The 23904-nt window shown below is 41.7% G+C and overlaps 1 protein-coding gene and 1 long non-coding RNA gene across 2 annotated transcripts; both read left to right on the plus strand.

Annotated features, from left to right (window-relative positions):
- The first annotated feature begins 11902 nt into the window (after nucleotides 1-11902).
- LOC148190794 (nifU-like protein 2, chloroplastic) lies at nucleotides 11903-23846 on the plus strand. The gene is made up of 2 exons (XM_088101936.1): nucleotides 11903-12076; nucleotides 23420-23846. The coding sequence occupies exons 1-2, from the start codon at nucleotides 11963-11965 to the stop codon at nucleotides 23606-23608; spliced, it is 303 nt and encodes a 100-aa protein (XP_087958062.1). The 5' UTR covers nucleotides 11903-11962; the 3' UTR covers nucleotides 23609-23846.
- Nucleotides 12625-15426, plus strand: LOC148190795 (uncharacterized). The gene is made up of 3 exons (XR_015782957.1): nucleotides 12625-13030; nucleotides 13134-13224; nucleotides 15078-15426. It is a non-coding gene; the product is annotated as an uncharacterized LOC148190795 (long non-coding RNA).
- Nucleotides 23847-23904: the final 58 nt, after the last annotated feature.

The following is a 23904-nucleotide window of genomic DNA, read 5'->3' on the forward strand; positions in this document are numbered from 1 at the left end:
AATATTTGACACTCGTTACTGAAACGGTCACTGACCGTTCGGTTTTCTTGGTGAACAAAATGGAAATGGGATTCTATCATCCGGATGGAATCCTAGTCGAGGACGAGCGTCCTCCTGTTAAAATACTTCGCTTGAGCGTTCGGCCAAGAACTGTGCATCTGGTACTTTTGATACACACCTAACGTTCGTACTTTTGACGATAGGTCTCCAATCTAACGTTTGCCCAGAATAGCGTTCGGTCTCACACCAGCGCTCGTCCAAAAGGGTGTTCGGCTTATATTGAACGCTCGTCCTAATGGTGCTCTGTTTTGAACTGAGCGTTCGTCCTAAATGAGACTCGGTCTCATACCGAGCGTTCGCTCTAAATGGTGTTCGGCCTTATTATGAACGCTCGCTCAAAATGAGGCTCGGTCTTATGCTGAGCGTTCGTCCTAAATGACGCTCGGTATTATTTTGAACGCTCGTACTCTTCTCCTGTAAAATAGCGTCCGTCCAATTAACAGTACCTTACTCGACCATTCCTGAACGTAACTGTTTCTCTGCCGTTCGTACTCTGATACGAACGAGCGTCTTTTGGGTCTCATTTACAGCGTTCGTCCTCGGTCTTTGGGGACAGAACGTTCGGTCTTGGTGGTTTTCTTATGAATGGTGAAAATGATTATGTATTAATCAATAGTACATGATGAACAGTAAATGATGAACACAGAACTAACCTTCTCTATGTTTTCTTCATTTAGTTCAAGACCAGTTTCTTCATCAGCTATCGGTTCAACCCCCACTATTTCAGGGATCTTCTCCATCAGTCGACGCTCAATGCCCAATTTAATTGTTGTAACAGAGCTTGGACACGAACCACATGCTCCCTGTAGCTTCAACCGCACAACATTGCCATCAATTTCATGTAAAGCCACATTTCCACCATCTGCAATGAGATACGGTCGAATTTCATCCAATACACTTTCTACATTTTCAGCAGTTAATGGCAGTTCCACAGCTGGATTCGGAGTAGCAACACACTTTACTGCTGTACGAGGATAAAGTTAACAATATGATGAGCCTTTCCGAATGTAGACTGAAGATCAATGTCCAATATCTGAATATTCCTGGAAATTCTCAAAACAAAAGACATCAAATTTATTATTGAACCTTTTGCTCTTGGTGCAAAACCTGGTACTGATCCGAAGTAGCCATGTTGAGACCGAGCACGCGTCTCGTTTTATGTGGTTTCATGGGGATGCCACTCGTCCCCACAGAATCCCATGTTAACTTTATCCTCGTACAGCAGTAAAGTGTGTTGCTACTCAGAATCCAGCTGTGGAACTGCCATTAACTGCTGAAAATGTAGAAAGTGTATTGGATGAAATTCGACCGTATCTCATTGCAGATGGTGGAAATGTGGCTTTACATGAAATTGATGGCAATGTTGTGCGGTTGAAGCTACAGGGAGTGTAACGTCCCGATTATATACATCATTCATATATAATAAAGACGTCATCATGCATAATATAGGAAAGCAGTCAAGAGTAATTTAAGGATTACAGTCATCCTCATAATAGTACGGAATTGACAACAAGAGTATTAGAATTTCTCCATGAAAATCACGGAGAATTTAAAACTTAAAACGCACACGAGTTCTTCCAAACATTAAGAATTTCGAAATAATACTAGCTAATCTAAGCTGCAGCACTTCCGTCTCCATCAAGGGCTGCTTCCAAAGTATCCTCTCCGTCATCTGCTCCCATCCAAGTGGATGATCATCGCCAAAGAAACATACCCAAACAGCACACAACACAAACAATGCAAGGGTGAGCTAGATATAAAAAGCATGTTATACATACAGCACAGTTAATTCATGCAATCATTCATAGCTTCATATAAAAGAACAATTAAAGCATACTTATTGATCCATATTTCACACACTCCCATGACATGTAAACATTCATCCAAACATGGTAAACTGACATCACAAGACTTGTTACTTTATACCCCGACTCGTCCAGACTAGAATGATTACCGAGCTATGGCGGGTCTTGCACTCGTAGTGGCTTTATGAAACTTGGGCACTCCCGCCCTGGCACTACCGCCTTGTGGAACATTAGGCACTACCGCCTGGTGGAACATTAGGCACTCCCGCCTGGTGGAACATTAGGCACCCCCGCCTGGTGGAACATTAGGCACTACCGCCTGGTGGAACATTAGGCACTACCGCCTGGTGGAACATTAGGCACTCCCGCCTGGTGGAACATTTGGGCACTCCCGCCCGGCCACAATCACGAGTTTAATCCGTTATTACTTACCTTGGATCATATGGAAGCATCCAAGACTAGGACCTCCTGCTACTCCTCACCACATGTTCAATCCTCTCTACATGAGAAGAAAGACCATAGGAGATTCAGGATGACCCCCAAAACTGAGCTACCATGTAATCATTCTATACAACCCCAAAACACCACCATGTATCCTCTCCTTGAGGATCATGGAATTACGTCCATGAATTATACTGTTATGTTAAACCTTATCCCAAGTTATGAATGACCAGATACCTCCATAATATCACATTAAATCCAATGTATTTCATACATTCACATAAATCCCATTTACAGTATATATTTTCCAAACATTTTGCACATAATTCAATTCAAGAGAAATGAACTTAAAACCCAATATTTTCATAACACTATTTGAACGAACGTTTTCTTCCGAACGGCATTGAACGAACGCTATATTTCCTCAGACCGAACGCTATTTCACCAACACACGCCGAACGCTCAAATTAAAACTTAGGACGAACGCTATTACCAACAGGCCGAACGCTACTATGCTAATTGAACGAACGCTATAAGATTCGCAGGCCGAACGCTAAAACCGATTGAACACTATTCACCGAACACAATTGCCGAACGCTACTTTGCCAATTGGACGAACGCTATAAGATTCAACAGGCCGAACGCTAAAACCGATTGAACACTATTGGGACGAACGTCATTTCCGAATACTAGGACGAACATCACTTGAACGAACGTCATTTAAACAATTGGACGAACGTCATCTAAACAATCTTGGACGAACGTCATCTAAACCATTTGGACGAACATCATCTAAACAATCTGGACAAACGTCATTTAAACCATTTGGACGAACGCTAAGATTGCAGCCTGAGATTAATTGAACGAACACTATTGAAGCCTAATAGAATATGGTCAAGATCGAACGCTATCCATCAAAAATACACTAAGACCGAACGCTACAAACTACCTAAGAATACTTACCTCAGTATAAATAATTTACCAACACCGAACGTTCAATATTTAAATATAAGACATCAGATTTAAGATCGAACGCTATGCTAACTAATTCATCAAAACGAACGTTCAAACTCTTTAAACAAAGAATATCAAATTTAGATCAAACGCTTAAATTACTAAAACATCAAAACCAAACGCCCAAGATTTAAGCCTAATCATACTAAATTCAATCAAACACTACAGTTCCCATACACAAAGACCGATCGCCGAACACTCACCAAAACTAGCCAAGAACGAACGCGAACGCTCGTTACTAGAGGACACAAGACCGAACGCTTACTAATCCACTCAAAACCGAACGTGCAAATTTTCATTTTAAGGCCGAACGCTATACGGGCGAACGCTCGTTCTATTTTGGCCGACCACTATTGGTCGAGCACCAAAGACGTACGCTCGTTCTGCAGAATTCTGCAGAAACGCAGCAGATTTCCAGATTTCCCAGAAACCCCATTTTTCATCCCCTTTCTTCCCAGATTTGTTTCAACAACAATATTCTACCCTCACTCATACAGATTCATACTGAACAAGATCACTCTAAAGCACAAATAGTTCATCAAATCTCTTAATAACACAAACCTCAAATACATCAATTATTTCTACAATCTACAGAAAAGATCTAGCTCCCCTTACCTCTTGAAGACTTCCTTGGAAACCTTGAATCAATCTCTGAGTTCTTCCTCTGTCGTTCCAGTTCTCTGCTACAGTGCCCAGCTCTCCTTCTCTTCTCCCAGAACTTGCAGCACGCCTCTCACTCCTCCAGAATTTCAGAATCCCCAAATCCCTTTGAATCCATGGCTTTTACCTTTAAGAAGGAAGAAATGGTGCTCTTGGACGGTGCAGAATGAAAGAAAGGGACCTCTGAGTGCTGCTCCCCATTTGCAAATAAAATAAAAGCCCACTTCTGATATTGGGGCGGCTGGTGCTTCCAAGCATGATGACTGCCGCCCCCCACTGAGAACGTGCGGTCATTACACCTCCCCCACCACTTTTTATTTTAAATGCACGGTCCTTACATTCTCCCCAACAACAAAAATTTTCGTCCTCGAAAATTAGGCTTAACAGAATAAGTGGGGGTAAGCTTCTCTCATCTCGTCCTCTAACTCCCAAGTAGAGTCGCCTGTTCCACTGTTCCAGATCACTTTGACAAGTTGGACAATTCTTCCTCTAAGTTGCTTGTTTTGACTCTCCTCAATCCTTATTGGTTGCACTTCAATTGACAAATCTTCTCTGACTTGCACATCGTCAACTTCAAGCACATGAGAAGGATCAGACATGTATTTTCTCAATTGAGATACATGGAACACTGGATGCAAGTTAGCTAACCGAGGTGGCAAGGCTATCTCATAAGCTACGGGTCCTACTCGTCGAAGAATCTGGTAAGGACCAAGATATCTAGGAGAAAGTTTCCTAGCACGAATGGCTCTTCCTACACCTGTAGTAGGAGTCACTCGGAGGAACACATGATCCCCAACTGCAAATTCTAACGGTTTGCGTCTCCGATCAGCATAGGACTTCTGCCGATTCTGAGATGCTCGCATCCTCTCTTGTATCAGCTTCACCTTCTCTGTAGTCTGCTGAACTATCTCTGGTCCCGTCAAAACTGCTTCTCCATCCTGAAACCAACAGAGAGGTGTTCTACAGCGCCTCCCATACAACGCTTCGAACGGTGCCATGCCGATACTAGCCTGATAGCTGTTGTTGTAAGTGAACTCAACCAGTGGTAATATCTCATCCCATACCCCTAAGTGATCCAAAATGCAAGTCCTCAACAAATCTTCAAGCGATTGGATCGTCCGCTCAGACTGTCCATCTGTTTGGGGATGATACGCCGAGCTCATCTGAAGTCTGCTTCCCATCTCACTCTGAAGAGTTTGCCAAAATCTGGACGTGAACCTCGGGTCTCTATCCGATACAATACTCGAAGGCACTCCATGCAACCTTACTATCTCCTTAACATACAGCTGCGCCAACTTCGCCATAGACATTCTCAAATCGATCGCCAAGAAGTGAGCACTCTTGGTCAATCGGTCCACTATTACCCATATTGCATCATGCCTTCGGATAGTGCGTGGCAAATGGGTAACAAAGTCCATAGCGATGCTATCCCATTTCCACTCTGGAATTTGTAATGGCTGTAATAAACCTCCCGGTCTCTGATGCTCTACCTTCGCTTTCTGACAAGTCAAACAAGAAGCGACGAACTGAGCTACATCTCTCTTCATACCGGACCACCAAAAAGACTCCTTGAGGTCCTGATACATTTTAGTCATGCCAGGATGCATGCTAAAACGGCTTTTATGACCTTCCTCAAGGATTAACCTCTTCATTTCTGAATTACTAGGGATACAGACCCTACCTTTGAATCTTAAGATACCATCAGCCCCCAAAGCAAAATCTTTTCCTTGCTCAGTCCCAATCAAACTGGATGACGTTTGGAGCTCAACATCCTTCGACTGCTCTTCTTTAACACGCTTCAACAAGTCATTGGACACCACCAAATTACTGCATCTGATGCTGTCAGCTCCAAATTCTACCTGCAACCTCAAATTTCTGAAGCTTTCCACCAACTCTAACTCTCTGACCATTAAGGCTGAAATATGCACTGACTTCCTGCTCAATGCATCTGCCACCACATTAGCCTTCCCAGGGTGATAAAGGAGATCGAAATCAAAATCTTTAAGAAACTCCATCCATCTCCTTTGCCTCATATTAAGCTCCTTCTGATCAAAGAGGTATTTCAAGCTCTTATGATCACTGAACACCTGAAATTGCGCGCCATACAGATAGTGTTTCCAAATCTTCAAAGCAAAGACCACAGCTGCCAACTCCAAGTCATGAGTGGGGTAATTCTTCTCATGAACCTTGAGTTGCCTTGATGCATATGCCACTACCTTCTTCTCCTGCATCAGTACACACCCTAATCCTTGATGAGAGGCATCACAAAAAAACCTCAAAAGGTTTACCTGTGTCAGGGATAACCAAAACTGGTGCACTGGTCAATCTGCTCTTTAGCTCTTGGAAGCTAGTCTCACAACGGTCGGTCCAAACAAAAGGTTGATCCTTCCTAGTCAGTTTTGTTAACGGTGCCACAATCCGGGAAAAGCTCTCAATAAAACGACGATAGTAGCCCGCTAGACCCACAAAGCTCCTGATTTCTGTGACAGTCTTAGGTCTTTCCCACTGAAGTACTGCTTGCACCTTAGCGGGATCAACAACAATTCCTCTAGCTGAAATCACATGCCCAAGAAAAGAAATTTCTTCCATCCAAAACTCACACTTGGACAGCTTGGCATACAATCTTCTTTCTCTCAACACTTCAAGTACTGCCCTAAGGTGATCTTCATGTTCTTCCCGAGTTTTAGAATAGACAAGTATGTCATCAATAAACACCACCACGAACTTATCTAAGAAGGGTCTGAAAATTCGATTCATATAGTCCATGAATATGGCTGGAGCATTAGTCACACCAAAAGGCATAACCACATACTCATAGTGACCATATCTAGACCTGAACGCCGTCTTCTGCACATCATCCTCTTTCACCAAAATCTGATGATAACCCGACCTCAGATCAATCTTAGAGAATACCGTGGCTCCGTGTAGTTGATCCATTAGATCATCAATCCTTGGCAACGGATACTTGTTCTTGATCGTCAACTTATTCAGCTGTCGATAGTCAACACACAACCTCGAACTACCATCCTTCTTCTTTACTAGCAACACTGGCGCACCCCATGGCGAAGCACTTGGCCGGATAAACTGTTTCTCTAACAACTCTTCAATCTGCTTCTTCAACTCAGTCAATTCAGCTGGAGCCATCCGATAAGGGGCTATGGATACTGGTCCTGCTCCTGAGACCAGATCAATAGAGAACTCTACTTCTCGCGGAGGAGGTAAACCAGGAACTTCTTCAGGGAAAACATCCATGAATTCATTCACAACCAGAAGGTCTACACTCTGGTTCCCAAGCGACAAAGAGTTTAAATTAGTAGTCCCGTCCATATGAAACATGATTAGGAAACAACTGGCACCCTCGAAGATATCCTGCCTCAATACACCGAGCGATAACGACATAACTTCATCTTCTCCGGGAAATATTAACTTCTTACCACTGCAATCTAAAAGAATACGATTGGCTGCTAACCAATCCATTCCCAGAATTACCTCTAGCCCTTGCAGAGGTAAGCAAATAAGGTTCACTCTGAACCTGCGCCCCTCTACCTCAATAGGACATCTGGAGCATACATTAGATGTCCTGACTAACCCAGCTGCTGGTGTAGACACCACCAGGTCACACGGAAGCTCCCTGACAACTAAACCAAGCCTCTCCACACAAGCCTTAGACACAAAAGAATGTGTCGCCCCCGAATCAAACAACGTCACACATGAAGCTCCAAATAACAAACAACTGCTGACAATTAAATTACCTGCACTGGTTGCCTCAGCCCCAGTCAATGCATATACTCTCCCGGTTGCCTGAGGTCTGTGTCCACCCCTCTGAATAGGTCTGCCAGCCTGGCGTGGCTGTGGTCCTGCCCTCCTAGTAGTAGGACAGTCTCTGGCATAGTGTCCCTCTTGCCTGCAGATATTACACCTCCTATACCCTTCTAACTGAGGGCAGGACATCTGGAGGTGTGGTCCACCACACTTGAAGCATCTAACGGAACTGGCAAAACTGGATTGCCCCGATGACTGAGAGGAAAAACCCCTGGACCCGGAGTAAGAGGGTCTAGAGAAAGGGGTCTTTCTAGAACTGGAGCCTCCCCGGGGTATCATAGGTCCCCCAACCCTAACTGGCTGGTTCTGTTGTCTCTGTGGTCCCTCTGGTTCTCCCTTAGTCTTTTCCATATCACGGGCCATCTCTACCAAAGCGGAGAATTCTCTAATGTGCAATCCTTTCACCAGTAACTTGATATCCTTCCTCAAGCCATTCTCAAACTTACGACACTGCCATTCTTCATTTATTGACATGGTGTTGAAGCGAAGCAGGTGTTTAAAACGATTTGCATACTCCGATACCGATCTGTTGCCTTGAGTCAACTCAAGAAACTCTACCTCCTTAGCAAACCTGACACTATCTGGGAAGTATTCAGTGTAAAATTTAGTTCTGAACAACTCCCAAGTGATAGGAGTCCCGTTCCCCTCCATGATGGTCTTTACACTCTTCCACCAATGTCCAGCTTCTCCTGTCAGCAAGTATTGGGTGTAGGCCAGCTTCTTCTCATCCGGACACCCTTTGGCTTCAAAGATTCGCTCCATATCTTGGAACCAATGATCGGCCTCATCCGAACTGCATTTGCCAGAAAACCTGTCGGGATGATGTTGGAGAAAACTCTCCAAACTCCACTCCTTGACTGAAATGGTAATAGGGGCAGAAACATCAGGAGTAGGTCTTCCATTAACCAGCATTTCCCTGAGGAACTTCTGAGTGTCTTCAGCTGACACTCTTGCAGCTTCTAAGTTTTGAAGGGCGATGGTGTTTTGTTGCACCAAGGTAGCATTCTGAAGTTGCATAGCCTCAAGTACAGCCTCCAATCTTACGGTGTTCTCAGAAGGCTCAGGCTGAGAAGGTGGAGGTGGTGGTGGTCTAGGTGCCATTTTCTGCTCATACAGAGAAAAACACCATTAGTCCAACCCAAGGAAACAAGGACAACCGTCCAACACAATACTAAGAGTACACAGCATAAGCAGCGCACATACACACCCTACAGGATCCTCTAAGGACAGAAACTGCTCTGATACCATTAATGTAACGTCCCGATTATATACATCATTCATATATAATAAAGACGTCATCATGCATAATATAGGAAAGCAGTCAAGAGTAATTTAAGGATTACAGTCATCCTCATAATAGTACGGAATTGACAACAAGAGTATTAGAATTTCTCCATGAAAATCACGGAGAATTTAAAACTTAAAACGCACACGAGTTCTTCCAAACATTAAGAATTTCGAAATAATACTAGCTAATCTAAGCTGCAGCACTTCCGTCTCCATCAAGGGCTGCTTCCAAAGTATCCTCTCCGTCATCTGCTCCCATCCAAGTGGATGATCATCGCCAAAGAAACATACCCAAACAGCACACAACACAAACAATGCAAGGGTGAGCTAGATATAAAAAGCATGTTATACATACAGCACAGTTAATTCATGCAATCATTCATAGCTTCATATAAAAGAACAATTAAAGCATACTTATTGATCCATATTTCACACACTCCCATGACATGTAAACATTCATCCAAACATGGTAAACTGACATCACAAGACTTGTTACTTTATACCCCGACTCGTCCAGACTAGAATGATTACCGAGCTATGGCGGGTCTTGCACTCGTAGTGGCTTTATGAAACTTGGGCACTCCCGCCCTGGCACTACCGCCTTGTGGAACATTAGGCACTACCGCCTGGTGGAACATTAGGCACTCCCGCCTGGTGGAACATTAGGCACCCCCGCCTGGTGGAACATTAGGCACTACCGCCTGGTGGAACATTAGGCACTACCGCCTGGTGGAACATTAGGCACTCCCGCCTGGTGGAACATTTGGGCACTCCCGCCCGGCCACAATCACGAGTTTAATCCGTTATTACTTACCTTGGATCATATGGAAGCATCCAAGACTAGGACCTCCTGCTACTCCTCACCACATGTTCAATCCTCTCTACATGAGAAGAAAGACCATAGGAGATTCAGGATGACCCCCAAAACTGAGCTACCATGTAATCATTCTATACAACCCCAAAACACCACCATGTATCCTCTCCTTGAGGATCATGGAATTACGTCCATGAATTATACTGTTATGTTAAACCTTATCCCAAGTTATGAATGACCAGATACCTCCATAATATCACATTAAATCCAATGTATTTCATACATTCACATAAATCCCATTTACAGTATATATTTTCCAAACATTTTGCACATAATTCAATTCAAGAGAAATGAACTTAAAACCCAATATTTTCATAACACTATTTGAACGAACGTTTTCTTCCGAACGGCATTGAACGAACGCTATATTTCCTCAGACCGAACGCTATTTCACCAACACACGCCGAACGCTCAAATTAAAACTTAGGACGAACGCTATTACCAACAGGCCGAACGCTACTATGCTAATTGAACGAACGCTATAAGATTCGCAGGCCGAACGCTAAAACCGATTGAACACTATTCACCGAACACAATTGCCGAACGCTACTTTGCCAATTGGACGAACGCTATAAGATTCAACAGGCCGAACGCTAAAACCGATTGAACACTATTGGGACGAACGTCATTTCCGAATACTAGGACGAACATCACTTGAACGAACGTCATTTAAACAATTGGACGAACGTCATCTAAACAATCTTGGACGAACGTCATCTAAACCATTTGGACGAACATCATCTAAACAATCTGGACAAACGTCATTTAAACCATTTGGACGAACGCTAAGATTGCAGCCTGAGATTAATTGAACGAACACTATTGAAGCCTAATAGAATATGGTCAAGATCGAACGCTATCCATCAAAAATACACTAAGACCGAACGCTACAAACTACCTAAGAATACTTACCTCAGTATAAATAATTTACCAACACCGAACGTTCAATATTTAAATATAAGACATCAGATTTAAGATCGAACGCTATGCTAACTAATTCATCAAAACGAACGTTCAAACTCTTTAAACAAAGAATATCAAATTTAGATCAAACGCTTAAATTACTAAAACATCAAAACCAAACGCCCAAGATTTAAGCCTAATCATACTAAATTCAATCAAACACTACAGTTCCCATACACAAAGACCGATCGCCGAACACTCACCAAAACTAGCCAAGAACGAACGCGAACGCTCGTTACTAGAGGACACAAGACCGAACGCTTACTAATCCACTCAAAACCGAACGTGCAAATTTTCATTTTAAGGCCGAACGCTATACGGGCGAACGCTCGTTCTATTTTGGCCGACCACTATTGGTCGAGCACCAAAGACGTACGCTCGTTCTGCAGAATTCTGCAGAAACGCAGCAGATTTCCAGATTTCCCAGAAACCCCATTTTTCATCCCCTTTCTTCCCAGATTTGTTTCAACAACAATATTCTACCCTCACTCATACAGATTCATACTGAACAAGATCACTCTAAAGCACAAATAGTTCATCAAATCTCTTAATAACACAAACCTCAAATACATCAATTATTTCTACAATCTACAGAAAAGATCTAGCTCCCCTTACCTCTTGAAGACTTCCTTGGAAACCTTGAATCAATCTCTGAGTTCTTCCTCTGTCGTTCCAGTTCTCTGCTACAGTGCCCAGCTCTCCTTCTCTTCTCCCAGAACTTGCAGCACGCCTCTCACTCCTCCAGAATTTCAGAATCCCCAAATCCCTTTGAATCCATGGCTTTTACCTTTAAGAAGGAAGAAATGGTGCTCTTGGACGGTGCAGAATGAAAGAAAGGGACCTCTGAGTGCTGCTCCCCATTTGCAAATAAAATAAAAGCCCACTTCTGATATTGGGGCGGCTGGTGCTTCCAAGCATGATGACTGCCGCCCCCCACTGAGAACGTGCGGTCATTACACCTCCCCCACCACTTTTTATTTTAAATGCACGGTCCTTACAGGGAGCATGTGGTTCGTGTCCAAGCTCTGTTACAACAATGAAATTGGGCATTGAGCGTCGACTGATGGAGAAGATCCCTGAAATAGTGGCGGTTGAACCGATAGCTGATGAAGAAACTGGTCTTGAACTAAATGAAGAAAACATAGAGAAGGTTAGTTTTGTGTTCTATCAAGATGATATATATACTTCGCTGGTTCTTCTGGATTATTCATATTTGAAATAAACTTTTTGTAGTTTTGTTGAGAAAACTGGTAGAATGTTTTTTTCTCTCTCAAATGGTATCGCACAAGTACAGATGTTCACATGCACCAAGGGACTTGAGAGGGAAACAGTATATCTAGAGGATATGAATATGCAAATAGTGATTGAGTGGGACTTAAATGTATATTTTTTTTATGTTTCTTGGGATTTCTTTGAAACAATCTAGCGGATATACGAATATATCTGACAAAAAATAATTGAATGATAAATATTGGTAACTTTTGTATATTACATTGTAATCAAGTTAGTTGATGGAAGTCATCTGTGGAATTCAAACAATTTGGGAAAAGGCTAAACATTTTTCGTGAAGAATGCTTTTGTTATTTGTGGGTAAGTTTAGTAATAATTTACACACATTAAGACCCTCCCGTGATTCCCATTAATATGATACAAAATCTGTTGCACATTGAAGTCTTTACCTCATATGTTGCTGTGAGAATCTGATAAAATTAATACACTTAAATCCATTCTCTGATCACTGTTTTAATACACCTGCCACGTCAAAATTCCACTAAATCCTCTCTGCATGCACTGAATGCCATATGTCAATTTGGAAGCTTCTAAAATCAGTATTTGGAAACCAGGTGGCAGTGAATAACTGCTCAACCGTTTGACGAAGGAGAGAAAGTGATTTCTCTGAAAAACACTTCTCTTTCTTGCATGCAATCACCTTCTTCCTCTAGAATTCTGATCTTCCATCTTCTCTGAAATTGTCTCTACACTCTTTCATCTCCTCTCTAAAACAACTCACTATCAATCCATCTGATCTCATTTCAGACACCACAGAATCATTCCCTGCACAGTGAGCATCATTTTGATCCGAACAGAATTGAGAACCGAACTGGTAAGTTCTCATTCTGCATAATTGTTCATTTAGTTCATGCGGACCAAAATTCTGGTGGCATGCATGATTAGAAATCTGATCTGTTATAATTTTGGTGTATTAGATTTAGTGGAAAGTGGTTGAGAGAATTTCTGGATAGAAGCCGTGAGAGAACAAGTGAAACTCTAGCATTTTGAAGTGCACTGTCATATCAGGTAAGGGAAGCTTTAGGGATTTAATTTAATACTGGTTTGATTGTATGAAAGCAATGTAATGTGCTGGAATGTCTGAACTGCATGACAGAATCTATGTTTGAGTGTGCATAAATGAGTATGGTAGTACTGGATGTTTGAATTGTATGATATGTATGAAGTTTGGAGTATGCATGTACGAGTATGTTGTACTGGTGGTATATGACTGTAAATGCTTTGAACTGTATGTTTATGATGTTACTGGTTGAACTGTATGCAGAGAATGAGATGTGTGATTTTGAACAGGATTGAATTTCTGTATGGTTGGAATGAAAATGATTCGAATGTATGTTGATGATGATATCTGTGAACTGGAAAATGGAAGATTTTGTATGAGATGAGATTATAAAATGAATTCTGTAATGTCTAAGATTTATGGTGGAAATAAATTATAAGTTAGGAAAAACTGTGGAATTATCGGGTTGAAAAATCTGGAATTTTCATCTTCTCTGATTGATCAGGTGCGCTCGTTATCGAACGGTCTTATACCGTTCGGTTTCCTTGGAACATCACTTAGAATAAGGATTCTTTCATTTGGAAAGGACCCTGATCTGGAACGAGCGTTATTAGTTGTCAAGAGTTAGGCGTGAGCGTTCGGCTTAGCCTAGCGTGTCCAAAAATTTAAAATAAAGTGAAGTATAGTTAGGACGCTCGGTTTTGTTTACCAGCGTTCGTCCTAAGCAACACTTAGTATTATACTGAGCGTTCGTCCAAATGAACACTCAATCTTAGATTGAGCGTTCGTCCGGGTTAGCGTTCGGTCTGATACCGAACGTTCATTCAAATGCGCATTCGTTCCCAGGCGCGTTCGTTCTATTTGGTGCTCGGTCATTAACCTGGCGTTCGTCCTGAGCAGCGTTCGGTTTTGTAATTGAACGCTCGTCTTTTCTTGCTTCGAGAGCGAACACATATGGCGTTCGTCCAAATTGTTAATTAATGTTCGGTCTTTGACTGGCAGTACTCGTTCCGAATTTATCAAAGCTCTAATTATTTATTTGAATCCCGTTAAACTGTGATGGTCCTTTTCATTCAACCTCAAGTCTTTATACTTAGAATTTTTCATAAGTATTATTCGGATCTCTTAGACTCAAATTCAGCTAAATTATTCAATTGTCTCAATGACTGTGAATGAATACTGGTGCGTTTCTTTTGTTCAGAAACGTGATAGCAGCGTACTGTAATGCAATTATATTGGTCTAATAAATGAGAAACTTTGAGTTAAATTAAGAGAGTGGAACACAGAATGGAAATCTGAATATGATGATGGATAATAATGTGTGAATGATGGTGTGGATAGATTTTATTGGATTGTATATGAGCGTTCCAAGGAGGAACGTCTCCATGATGAAAATATGAGAAGTAGTGTAGTATGACCATGGATAAGCTACTGATGGCTGTTCATCCTGATATTCCGTGATTGCTCATCCTCAAGTAGAGGAGGGTAGTTCATGCGTGGGAATGGCAGGAGGCACTAGTCCTATATAGTACTTGGGCTGATAAGGGCTAACCTCGGGTGGCAGCTGTTGAGGGTATCCCAGTTACTACATCACCCGGGTGCAAGAACGCCTGTAGATACATGGATCATACAGTCCGGACAGTCTTTAGTTATGAGAGTTTGGATGAGCTACTGTATGCGTGAATATATATATATGTTTGATGTTGAATAAAATGTATGATTGATTGATTATGATTAAAAATGATGTTGATTGTATTGAATTAAATTACCTAAGCTTACCCTTGCAATTTCCTTGTGTTGTCTACTGTTTCTGTATGTCCGTCTTGTCAATGCAATGATCATCCGTTGTGGATGTGAGCAGATGGTGAGGCACCCCTTGAATCTATGCTGGAAGAAGAAAATTTGGAGGATGCCAACCTTGTGGAAGTTGAAGTTAAAGCTGAGCAGTAGAGGCTCGTCTCTGTAGTAGCCGTAGTCGGTTTTTCTGTGCTGTATTTTGACAGTTCTGTATATAGTTCTGCAGAATTGTAAATCTGAACTGGTTTCTGTATTTTGAGGAAGTTCCGAGTACTGTTATGTGCTGTATGTTCAGTTTTAAATTTCTGAACAGCTTCTGTAAATTACTGTGCGTGCTGTTTTATTTTTGGAGCAGCTGTTATTTATATTAAGACTGCACTGTATTTTCTATAAATGTGATTAGTTCTGATTAATGGTAATTACTATTTATTGGGATGTTACATTTATTGGTATCAGAACAGTTTTGTTCTTTTAAGGACATATAGGGTATGAGTGCACTGTGCTTTTCGTTGTGTGCTTGATATGTGTTTGATGAGTTAGTAATTTTTAACTCTTGAACATATCTAACGTACGTTTTCTCTGATCCAGAAAACGAATGGCTCCTAGACTTCCTCCCCCACCTCAGCCGAATGAATCTGATGCACCAGTTAGTGCCCGTGTGTTGGAGGCAGTCATAGACAGGCTTCAACAACAAAACACAACTTTGGTGGAGCAGAACGCTGCCTTGATGAGGCAAAACCAGGAAGCAATACAAAGTTTGGAGGCTTCTCGTGTTCATTCAGAAGCAACGCAGAGACAACTAATGGATATTTTGGCAGCTGGCCGAGGCACACCAGGAGCCTCTTCCTCTAATGCTGTACCTCATGCAGAATGGAGTTTAGAGAGTTTCTTGCAGCACCATCCTGCCAAGTTCAATGGCAGGGGACTTCCGGATGAAGCTGATCAGTGGCTTAGAGATATGGAGCGGATCTATGATGCCAAAAGATGCCCAAATGAAAATCGGTTGGCATATACAGAGTATTTGTTGACAGGAGAAGCTAGCCATTGGTGGTCCAGTATGAAGATGTTGTTGACTGAAGCGCAGAATCCAGTTAATTGGGAGGTTTTTAGAGCAAAATTTTATGAAGAGTATTTCCCAGACAGTGTACGTTTTGCCAAAGAAGTGGAGTTCCTTCAACTGGTGCAAGGCAGTATGTCTGTTTCAGAATACACAAATAAGTTCAAGCATTTAGTGAGGTTTTATACAATGGCGACTAGTGAAGAGTGGCAGTGTAGAAAGTTTGAAAATGGATTAAGAAGTGATCTGAAGGTGTTGATATCCTGCTTATGTATTAAATCCTTCCCTGCCATGGTTGAAAGAGCAAAAGTATTGGAGAAGAACGTTGCGGAGGCAGAACAACAGAAGAAGCAGCAGTTGAATAGGGGACAGGTGGTGTCCAGAAACGCTACGAACTTAAGAAGATATCCATACGTTCGTCCAACTCAGTCATCTGGTGGATCGCAGGCCTTGGTCACTGTTGGCCAAACTGGACAGCCAAGGAGTTTGACGTGCTATCAGTGTGGAGGACCACATTTGAGGTGGGCTTGTCCTCAACTTGCTGGAGGGAAACGTTGTAATAAATGTGGGAGGAACGGACACTCAGATCAGGAGTGTAACATGGGAGGCCGTGCAGTGATGAGACCTCCAAATGCTGGAAGAGTTCAACAGGGAAGAGGTGGACGTGCACAAGCAACAGGAAGGGTGTATGCCATTACTGGTGCTGAAGCTGCTCGTTCAGGTACACTGATCACCAGCACTTGTTTACTGTTTGGGAAGCCTTGTGGTGTGTTATATGATTCGGGGGCAACTCATTCCTTCATCTCGAAGGAGTGCGTTGAGAAACTGGGATTAGTGGAGAGCGAATTACAGTTTGATCTGGTGGTGTCAACCCCAGCAGCTGGTGGGATCAAGACATCTACAGTTTGTGTGAGATGTCCTATAGAAGTTGAGGGGCGTAAATATAAAGTTAATCTCATTTGCCTACCCCTTCAAGACTTAGAAGTAATTTTGGGAATGGATTGGTTAACTACCAATCGGATCCTCATTGATTGTGGTAATAAGGAGCTAGTTTTCCCGGATGAAGAAGAAGAAGAACTGTCAATTACTCTTGGACAGTTAAAGGAAGATATCATGGAGGGAGCAAGCTGTTTCCTTATCATGACGTATGAAGGTAATGAGATAGAACGTTCGTCCAATATTAATAACAGTGGAGGGCGTACAGTGGTGGATGAATTTCCAGATGTTTTTCCTGATGAAGTACCTGGTCTACCTCCTATCCGTGAGGTAGAATTCACAATTGATTTGGTAACCACTGCTGCACCCATCTCGGTTCAGCCTTACAGAATGGCACCAGCTGAATTGGTAGAGCTTAAGAAGCAGATTGAGGAATTGATGGACAAGAGGTTCATCCGCCCAAGTGCTTCACCTTGGGGAGCACCTGTATTATTGGTAAAGAAGAAGGATGGCAGCTCACGGCTATGCATTGATTATAGGCAGCTTAATAAGCTGACCATCAAGAACAAGTATCCTCTTCCAAGGATTGATGACCTGCTGGACCAGTTGCATGGTGCGTGTGTATTTTCTAAGATTGATCTTCGTTCGGGCTATCATCAAATCAGAGTTAAAGAGGAGGACATTCAGAAGACTGCATTTCGGTCACGCTATGGCCATTATGAGTATGTGGTGATGCCCTTTGGAGTGACAAACGCACCTGCAATCTTCATGGATTACATGAACAGAATTTTTAGACCGTACCTGGATAAATTTGTTGTGGTGTTTATTGATGACATCCTCATTTATTCCAAGAGCTTTGAAGAGCATGAAGACCATTTGAGGACTATCTTGAGTGTATTGAGGGAGAAAGAGTTGTATGCCAAGCGTTCAAAGTGTGAATTCTGGATGAAGGAGATCCAATTTTTAGGTCACGTTGTGTCTGCTGGTGGTATTGCAGTGGATCCAGCCAAGGTGAAGGCAGTGCTGGATTGGGAGAGTCCTCGTTCTGTAACAGAAGTTAGGAGCTTTGTGGGGCTTGCGGGCTACTATAGGCGATTCATTGAGGGATTTTCTAAGATAGTAGCCCCTCTGACTTACCTCACCAGGAAGGACCAGCCGTTTGCTTGGACAGATAGATGTGAGGAGAGCTTCCAGGAATTAAAGAGGAAATTAACGAGTGCTCCTGTGTTGGTCATTCCAGATACGGCCAAACCTTTTGAAGTGTATTGTGATGCATCATATCAAGGTTTGGGCTGTGTGCTGATGCAGGAAAGAAGGGCCGTGGCTTATGCTTCAAGACAGCTGAAAATCCATGAGAAGAATTATCCCACACACGACTTGGAGCTAGCAGCAGTCGTGTTTGCATTAAAAATCTGGAGGCATTATCTGTATGGTGCAACATTTCAAGTGTTTAGTGATCACAAGAGTCTCAAGTACCTCTTTGATCAAAAGGAATTGAATATGAGGCAAAGGAGGTGGCTTGAGTTCTTGAAGGATTATGAATTTGAACTGTTGTATCATCCTGGAAAAGCAAATGTGGTTGCTGATGCATTAAGTAGGAAGGCAGTAAGGGTCTCGGCAATGATGGTGAAGGAGCGGAATTTGGTGGAGAGTTTTAGAGATCTAAGATTACAGTTTGATGTAGGAACGGACGTTATCAGATGTTGTAATCTTAGATTCTCCAGTAATGTGTTTGACAGGATCCGATTAAAGCAACGAGAGGATGCAGAATTGGTGAAGATTTTGGGCGTGCTTGGCACAAATCAGGCCAAGGAATTCAGTACTGGAACGGATGGTTTGCTTCGTTATATGGGCAGAACGTGCATTCCAAATGACAGTGAGCTAAAGAGGATTATAATGGAGGAGGGACATCACAGCCGTCTTAGCATGCATCCTGGCATGACTAAGATGTATCAGGACCTTCGTTTATCCTTCTGGTGGCCTGGGATGAAGAGTGATATTGCACGTTTTGTGTCTTCTTGTTTAACTTGTCAACGTGCAAAAGCTGAACACCAAAGACCTGGAGGATTGCTGCAACCATTGGAAATTCCAGAATGGAAGTGGGATAGCATCTCCATGGATTTCGTGACTCATCTGCCACGTACAGTCCGAAACCATGACTCAATTTGGGTGATTGTGGATAGATTAACTAAGAGCGCCCACTTCCTGGCTGTTAATTTGAAGATGTCTATGACAAACTTGGCCAAGCTGTACGTGAAGGAGATTGTTAGACTGCATGGAGTTCCTTCAAGCATTATATCAGATAGAGACACGAGATTCACATCTCGTTTTTGGCAGTCATTGCAAGGAGAATTGGGAAGCAAACTGCAAATGAGTTCTGCTTATCACCCTCAGACGGATGGCCAATCTGAACGAACCATCCAAACTCTTGAAGACTTGTTGAGGACCTGCGTTATAGATCATATGGGAGTATGGGATGAGGTTCTGCCGCTTGTTGAATTCACGTATAACAACAGCTTTCAAGCAAGCATAGGAATGGCACCATTTGAAGCTCTTTATGGAAGGAAGTGTAGAACTCCTTTGTGCTGGTTCCAAGAAGGCGAGATTGCATTAACCGGACCAGAATTAATCCAGCAAACAACAGAGAAAGTGAAACTGATCCAGGAGCGTTTGAAGACGTCTCAAAGCAGGCAGAAATCGTATGCTGATAGGAGAAGAAGACCCTTAGAGTTTACTGCTGGAGATCACGTGTTTCTGAGGTTAAATCCAATCACTGGTGTGGGAAGAGTTCTTCGTCCAAAGAAGCTTTCTCCTAAGTATGTTGGACCTTATCAAATTCTGAAGAAGATTGGAGCAGTGGCGTATGAATTGGCTTTACCACCTCAACTGTCCAACCTGCATCCAGTATTTCATGTTTCTCAACTCCGCAAATACATAACTGATCCATCACACGTACTGGAGTTAGAAGATATCCAACTTAGGCCAGATCGAACACTGGAGATGCAACCTGTTTGTGTGGAAGACAGCCGCACCAGACTCTACAAAGGAAAGGATGTTCGTCTCGTAAAAGTGGTGTGGAATGCAAAGACTGGTGACTCAACATGGGAGGTTGAAGAGGCTGTGAAGGAATTGTACCCTCACCTATTCCCTGGTAAGCTCTAGAATTTTCGAGGACGAAAATTTTTGTAGTTAGGGGGAATGTGAGAATCTGATAAAATTAATACACTTAAATCCATTCTCTGATCACTGTTTTAATACACCTGCCACGTCAAAATTCCACTAAATCCTCTCTGCATGCACTGAATGCCATATGTCAATTTGGAAGCTTCTAAAATCAGTATTTGGAAACCAGGTGGCAGTGAATAACTGCTCAACCGTTTGACGAAGGAGAGAAAGTGATTTCTCTGAAAAACACTTCTCTTTCTTGCATGCAATCACCTTCTTCCTCTAGAATTCTGATCTTCCATCTTCTCTGAAATTGTCTCTACACTCTTTCATCTCCTCTCTAAAACAACTCACTATCAATCCATCTGATCTCATTTCAGACACCACAGAATCATTCCCTGCACAGTGAGCATCATTTTGATCCGAACAGAATTGAGAACCGAACTGGTAAGTTCTCATTCTGCATAATTGTTCATTTAGTTCATGCGGACCAAAATTCTGGTGGCATGCATGATTAGAAATCTGATCTGTTATAATTTTGGTGTATTAGATTTAGTGGAAAGTGGTTGAGAGAATTTCTGGATAGAAGCCGTGAGAGAACAAGTGAAACTCTAGCATTTTGAAGTGCACTGTCATATCAGGTAAGGGAAGCTTTAGGGATTTAATTTAATACTGGTTTGATTGTATGAAAGCAATGTAATGTGCTGGAATGTCTGAACTGCATGACAGAATCTATGTTTGAGTGTGCATAAATGAGTATGGTAGTACTGGATGTTTGAATTGTATGATATGTATGAAGTTTGGAGTATGCATGTACGAGTATGTTGTACTGGTGGTATATGACTGTAAATGCTTTGAACTGTATGTTTATGATGTTACTGGTTGAACTGTATGCAGAGAATGAGATGTGTGATTTTGAACAGGATTGAATTTCTGTATGGTTGGAATGAAAATGATTCGAATGTATGTTGATGATGATATCTGTGAACTGGAAAATGGAAGATTTTGTATGAGATGAGATTATAAAATGAATTCTGTAATGTCTAAGATTTATGGTGGAAATAAATTATAAGTTAGGAAAAACTGTGGAATTATCGGGTTGAAAAATCTGGAATTTTCATCTTCTCTGATTGATCAGGTGCGCTCGTTATCGAACGGTCTTATACCGTTCGGTTTCCTTGGAACATCACTTAGAATAAGGATTCTTTCATTTGGAAAGGACCCTGATCTGGAACGAGCGTTATTAGTTGTCAAGAGTTAGGCGTGAGCGTTCGGCTTAGCCTAGCGTGTCCAAAAATTTAAAATAAAGTGAAGTATAGTTAGGACGCTCGGTTTTGTTTACCAGCGTTCGTCCTAAGCAACACTTAGTATTATACTGAGCGTTCGTCCAAATGAACACTCAATCTTAGATTGAGCGTTCGTCCGGGTTAGCGTTCGGTCTGATACCGAACGTTCATTCAAATGCGCATTCGTTCCCAGGCGCGTTCGTTCTATTTGGTGCTCGGTCATTAACCTGGCGTTCGTCCTGAGCAGCGTTCGGTTTTGTAATTGAACGCTCGTCTTTTCTTGCTTCGAGAGCGAACACATATGGCGTTCGTCCAAATTGTTAATTAATGTTCGGTCTTTGACTGGCAGTACTCGTTCCGAATTTATCAAAGCTCTAATTATTTATTTGAATCCCGTTAAACTGTGATGGTCCTTTTCATTCAACCTCAAGTCTTTATACTTAGAATTTTTCATAAGTATTATTCGGATCTCTTAGACTCAAATTCAGCTAAATTATTCAATTGTCTCAATGACTGTGAATGAATACTGGTGCGTTTCTTTTGTTCAGAAACGTGATAGCAGCGTACTGTAATGCAATTATATTGGTCTAATAAATGAGAAACTTTGAGTTAAATTAAGAGAGTGGAACACAGAATGGAAATCTGAATATGATGATGGATAATAATGTGTGAATGATGGTGTGGATAGATTTTATTGGATTGTATATGAGCGTTCCAAGGAGGAACGTCTCCATGATGAAAATATGAGAAGTAGTGTAGTATGACCATGGATAAGCTACTGATGGCTGTTCATCCTGATATTCCGTGATTGCTCATCCTCAAGTAGAGGAGGGTAGTTCATGCGTGGGAATGGCAGGAGGCACTAGTCCTATATAGTACTTGGGCTGATAAGGGCTAACCTCGGGTGGCAGCTGTTGAGGGTATCCCAGTTACTACATCACCCGGGTGCAAGAACGCCTGTAGATACATGGATCATACAGTCCGGACAGTCTTTAGTTATGAGAGTTTGGATGAGCTACTGTATGCGTGAATATATATATATGTTTGATGTTGAATAAAATGTATGATTGATTGATTATGATTAAAAATGATGTTGATTGTATTGAATTAAATTACCTAAGCTTACCCTTGCAATTTCCTTGTGTTGTCTACTGTTTCTGTATGTCCGTCTTGTCAATGCAATGATCATCCGTTGTGGATGTGAGCAGATGGTGAGGCACCCCTTGAATCTATGCTGGAAGAAGAAAATTTGGAGGATGCCAACCTTGTGGAAGTTGAAGTTAAAGCTGAGCAGTAGAGGCTCGTCTCTGTAGTAGCCGTAGTCGGTTTTTCTGTGCTGTATTTTGACAGTTCTGTATATAGTTCTGCAGAATTGTAAATCTGAACTGGTTTCTGTATTTTGAGGAAGTTCCGAGTACTGTTATGTGCTGTATGTTCAGTTTTAAATTTCTGAACAGCTTCTGTAAATTACTGTGCGTGCTGTTTTATTTTTGGAGCAGCTGTTATTTATATTAAGACTGCACTGTATTTTCTATAAATGTGATTAGTTCTGATTAATGGTAATTACTATTTATTGGGATGTTACAGTTGCTCAGTTCTGTACACTGTCTATTTGATGGAAAGAGACTTCTGTTTAACTACTAGCTGTTATAATGAGGTTTAGGCCTCAATATCAAGCTCTGCATTTCAGTATAAGAAAGATGCTTTATCCTGCTAGGCTGTTAAACTGTATATGTTGTTTTTCATATGTTATATGCATAGGATTGTGTTTATTGAGACTGGTCTAAGATCATAGTATATTTGTCAATAGATGGTAAGAAATGGTTCAAACACTGGACTTTATTCTATCTTTTTAAGTTTCTATATCAAGCAAGACCTGTTCAGTTATTGTATAAATGACTAATATAATTTCTGTAACATTAGTATGAAGTGAAAATCTTAATGTTATATAAACTGGTTCAGGTTCTTGAGGAAATAAGGCCCTACTTGGTCGGGGCTGCTGATGGAACTCTTGAGCTGGTGGCTATTGATGAGCCAATAGTAAAGATCAGAATCACAGGCCCCGCTGCTAGTGTCATGACTGTGCGTGTAGCTGTTACACAGAAGTTGCGAGAAAAAATACCTGCCATAGCAGCTGTTCAGCTTTTATGATACTTTATTTCGAAAGAATAGAACTATCATGGCATTCTTGTAATTTTTCATGTACAACAGTAATTGAAATAAAGTGTTACATGTTATGAATAGTTATAATATATGCTGTCAAATGATTCTTTTTATTTTTTATGAAAATCGTCAGTCACACGCTTTTACAGTGGATGAGGGTTCTGCTATTGTAATCAAACTATAGATTAATTTATTTGTTATGGTTATCACTAAGTATTAAATCGTATTTTTTGTATGGACTCCTGTTTTCCATTAACTAGGTTTTCGATCAAACTAATAAGCAT

Source organism: Vigna umbellata, chromosome 11 (assembly GCF_029865625.1).
Source record: "Vigna umbellata cultivar VRB3 chromosome 11, Vumbellata_1.0, whole genome shotgun sequence".
Lineage (NCBI taxonomy): Eukaryota > Viridiplantae > Streptophyta > Magnoliopsida > Fabales > Fabaceae > Vigna > Vigna umbellata.